We start from the raw sequence: 4,124 nt of genomic DNA, 5'->3' as shown, positions 1-4,124 counted from the left end.
AAGAGGTTCCAGTTGAACGTCAGGAAGAACTTGTTGACTGTGAGGGTGCCCGAGCCCTGGCCCAGGCTGCCCAGGGGGGCTGTGGAGTCTCCTTCTCTGGAGATCTTCAACCCCCGCCTGGACGCTGTCCTGTGCCCCCTGCTCTGGGTGAGCCTGCTTGGACAGGGGGGTGGCACTGGGTGAGCTCTGGAGGGCCCTTCCAACCCCTGCCAGTCTGGGATTCTGTGAAACCATGAAGGGAGTTTCTATGCCTACATTGAGTAACTCGGCTTAGTAAAAGCCACCAGCGATGGATGGATTTCCTCTTTTCCCCAAAAAGTGACATCCTGGACCCACGCAGCCAGTCAGGGTTTTCCTGTGGATCTCCTTAGGTGCATCGCGTTATCCAAAGGGGTTTGGGTTGGGGTTTTTTTGCTCTTTCCCACACAGGTCTGTATCTGTATCTGAAATCTTCCACACTCTGGTAGATCCCAACACTCTGTTTAAAAATAAACTCACTACATTATTATTATTTTTTTTTCCTCACATCATGTTTGTTATTCATACCCTCAAGGGAACTAATTCAGTAGGATGGGAAGAACCTGTCTGATCAGCTTTAAAACCCTTCACATGCCTTTCCAGAAGGGAGTAAAGAAAATGCTTCGCTGAGATTTACAGTCAAAATAATCAGACACCTGGAGACAAAAGAGTTCCTTTCCTGTTTTCCTTCTAAAGAGCTAAAGCCATCCTGTCCCCCGCTACACGTGTGCTAGGAACGGGGCTGTGCATTTAGGAAAGGGCTCACACAGCTCACACCCTGCTCATTCCCTTTCACAAACCCCCGCGGGTGCCCCCTGCTCCTGGTAGGGACAGGCTCCCGGGAGAGATGGACTTCGGACCTGTCCCCACGAGCTGTTCTCTGCGATGTGCAGAGGTTAAGCAGCGATAATGGAGATGTGTTACACCTACAAAGGGCTGGTTCCCCCTTGCAGCCAGGGCAGGATCTCCCTCTTTGCCACGCACGGCTTCGTCGCGTCGGACAGAGTGGAAGCGCTGCTGCCACGTTCCTGTCGAGCAGCACGAAGCTTTTGAGTCTGACGCTTAACAATGAAGGGTAAAACCTAGAATGACTTTGGAGGAGAATAACGCAAAGAAGCAGCCTTGGTAAATGAGAAGCTTCAGAGAAATGTGCTTTGTCAGGAATGACAGAAGACCCCAGCTACCCCAAAGTGGTGGTTTCTAAAGAGGGCTGGCTGAGTACCAGTTGCCACAACAGGAGACATAATAGTTCAGCTGTAAACATGACAGATCAGACGGACTGGATAGAAGCCTCCCAACCACCCCTGGCACCTCTGGGCAGTTTGCCCGATTACTGATAGTCAGCAGATGACCGGGTACTTCAATCACTCTGTCCTATTTTAGCCTCTTAACAGTAAAGCTACTGTGAAAGTAAGATGTAGCTCCAGATAGTTGCTCTCTGCATCATAGCAGATAGCATTTCAGTGCCAGCCACTCTGCTTAGAGAAAGGGGCAGAGTTGCCGTGCCCTCCTCCTCCCACGGGCTTAGTTGTGCCCTCATTACCGTGCCACGTGTGGCTACCAAGGAGAATAAGCAGAGCTGCCAGGACAACTCACCAGGCACATGACTCTGTTTATGGGAATCATTCCAGGTCTGATGTTGCCACCAGGCTTCAGAGCTTCCTGCACATCCTTGGGGATAAGGAAGGACTCGCTGTACCAGATCTCAAACTCTGCAAAGCAAAGCAGGGGGCAATAAATTCACAGGGCTGTAATGATGGAAGAGACAAGGGGGGGTTGGTTCTGGCTCCCCGCCCATGGATCAGCCGGGACCTCAAGTGCTCTTAGATTCTCAGGCAGGACCTCAGAACTCCAAGCTCTTGAGTTTCAAACTATTAGAAAAGTCAGTTAAAAGGGACATGGCACCATTGGCTGCGCTGAGGCCTGCGAGGTGGCTGGTGGCTGGCCCTGGGGACAGTCCCCTGGGCTCGTGCAGGCCGAGAGGTGACTGGCCACGAGATGGCACTGCTCCTGCGCTGGAGCTAGCCATGTGGAGTGGGCAGCACATTTGAGGGTCAGATTCCAATTCCAAATGCTAAAGAAACACAGCCGTTTTCCGTCCATGAGAACGCACAGCAGGTGCCGCGGTGCGGCAGGAATCCCGTCCTTATCAACAGTGGGCACGTCCCAGATGCGTGCTGCAAAGGGGCTGAGCTCTGCTCCATCCCTCTGGCACACTTCCCCATGGAAGGGGAGAGCCCACAGCCCCTGAAAAAGGCTGCGCTGCCCAGGAGGGACCCAAGGAACGGAGTCACTTTCTGTCGCGGGAGTTATGAAGGATAAATGAGGTTAAACGCCGAGCCCTGCTCTCGCTAGGCACTGTGCACATGGTGCACCACCACTGATTTTTTAGCCTGCTTTTAGCTCAGAGATGACCTCTTCACTCTGGGATGACACAGATATTGAGTCCATGCCTCTACGTGTAGACAAACAACGAACATGTGGAGCACCCAAAAAATGCCAAACCCGGATCCAACGGAAACCAGTGGCAAAGTTTCTGCATAATTACAATTTGGCCTTGTGTATCTCCTGGAACGAGCCATGCATTTCTTTCAGCGTGGGATGCGCTGAGGGATACAAATCGTGCTCTGGCAAGTTTGTAGAAAATAAAGTGTTGCCATGTGCGCAGCATCCAAATGTTTGGGACTCTGGCATTCGTACACTTACTGTCTTCCGTCATATGGGACAAATTCGGGGATACAGCAGGACTGCACTCCTGTTAGCAGGGACCCAAACTGAGCGGCTTGCAGTGGAGCACACCACGAATTTGCACGGCTCACCCTGAGCAGAGGTGTGACTCACCACCACGAGGGTGGTGCTCGTGAAAAACACGCTAAAATGGCTAAGCTCTGCTTCCTGCCAAGGCGCCCGTGCTGCAACACCGGAACCTGGATCTCACCAGGGTACAGAGGAGACATCTGTAGCCCAGAGCCAAAGCCCTGGCCCAGGAAAGTTCCTTAGCCACCATTTCTAGTAAACAAAATCAAGGGTGAGAACCAGGGCCATCAGTGGGAGTGTTATTGTCGGCTTCGTTGCGAAAGGCTTTTACCCACAGCGTTGCATCTTAGTGGCGCGGCCGAGGAGCAGTATGTCATTACCTGTGAGAGAGAATCTGTAGCAATTCAGTGTCCTGTTGCAAAAAAAAAAAAAACAACAACCCACCCAATCATCAATAAAAAACAAGTCTGGAAGCTGACAAGAAAAATGACAACAGAGGATGATGGACTTGGCTTATATGCAACGTGTCTGTGAAATGTGTCAGTACTGAGCTGCTACCAAGCATCCCAGCTGAACTGGAGGCTGTTCAGAAACCGCCCCGGCGAGCCAGTACCTGAGATGAGTTTATTCCGGCACTGGTCCACCAGATGCTGGCAGTACTGGATTTCTGCCTTCAGGTCCTGCAGTTCAGCGTAGCCAGACCTGTACTCTTCCTTCAGGTCTTTCAGCTTCATGATGAGTAAAAACTCCTCCTCGTCAATTATGATCTGTCCTTTCTCATCAACATACTCTCCTGGAGGGTAAGAAAAGGAAACGAAGGTTTCTCATGAGAGTGGAGAGGGACGAAGAACAGTCATTATACTTTGAACCACACGGTAGTTACCCAGTTATACTGAGGTTAACCACACAATTGACATTTCCTTAGACATGCTTTCTACAAACACAGAGTTGGATGGTGTGGGGCAGAAATCACTGCTGAACTCCTGAACCCGCTCAGGCATCAGTCCTCCCCGAGCTGGGACATGTGCGGATGAAGAGGAGGGACCAGGCTGCACAGAAAGACACCCACGTTGCAGATACAGGAGGGTATCACTTCGGGCTTTCATGGCTCCTACTGAAAAACTCCCTGGGCCGCCACGATAAGGGGTTTTTGAGACAAAGAGCTGGTCAGCCCTTTGGGGACAGTTGAGCCAGTGCTACTTCCCTACGGTAAACATCTCTCGTTCTTGGTTTCCCTCAAATTAGTTTAATCATAGAATCCCAGAATGGTTTGGGTGGGCAAAGCCCTTTAAGCTCCCCCAGCCCAACCGCCCCCCTACCCCTGCCATCCCACCCCCAAACCCTGGCCC

At 51.6% G+C, this 4,124-nt stretch overlaps 1 protein-coding gene across 1 annotated transcript in view; it reads right to left on the bottom strand.

Moving 5' to 3' along the window:
* The window catches only part of LOC104123259 (kinesin-like protein KIF9), a 50,066-nt gene that overhangs the window by 22,454 nt on the left and 23,488 nt on the right, over window positions 1–4,124 (bottom strand). Inside the window, exons 13-14 of the mRNA XM_035891085.1 lie at window positions 3,389–3,568; window positions 1,615–1,730 (exon numbers count right to left, since the gene is read on the bottom strand). Coding sequence (XP_035746978.1) covers window positions 1,615–1,730; window positions 3,389–3,568 — 296 coding nt within the window. The remainder of the gene's footprint in view (window positions 1–1,614; window positions 1,731–3,388; window positions 3,569–4,124) is intronic.

This window comes from Egretta garzetta, unplaced genomic scaffold (genome assembly GCF_000687185.1).
Source record: "Egretta garzetta isolate BGI_Z169 unplaced genomic scaffold, ASM68718v1 scaffold513, whole genome shotgun sequence".
Lineage (NCBI taxonomy): Eukaryota > Metazoa > Chordata > Aves > Pelecaniformes > Ardeidae > Egretta > Egretta garzetta.
The sequence above is the reverse complement of the archived record's forward strand: the minus strand, read 5'-3'. Positions and strand labels throughout refer to the sequence as shown.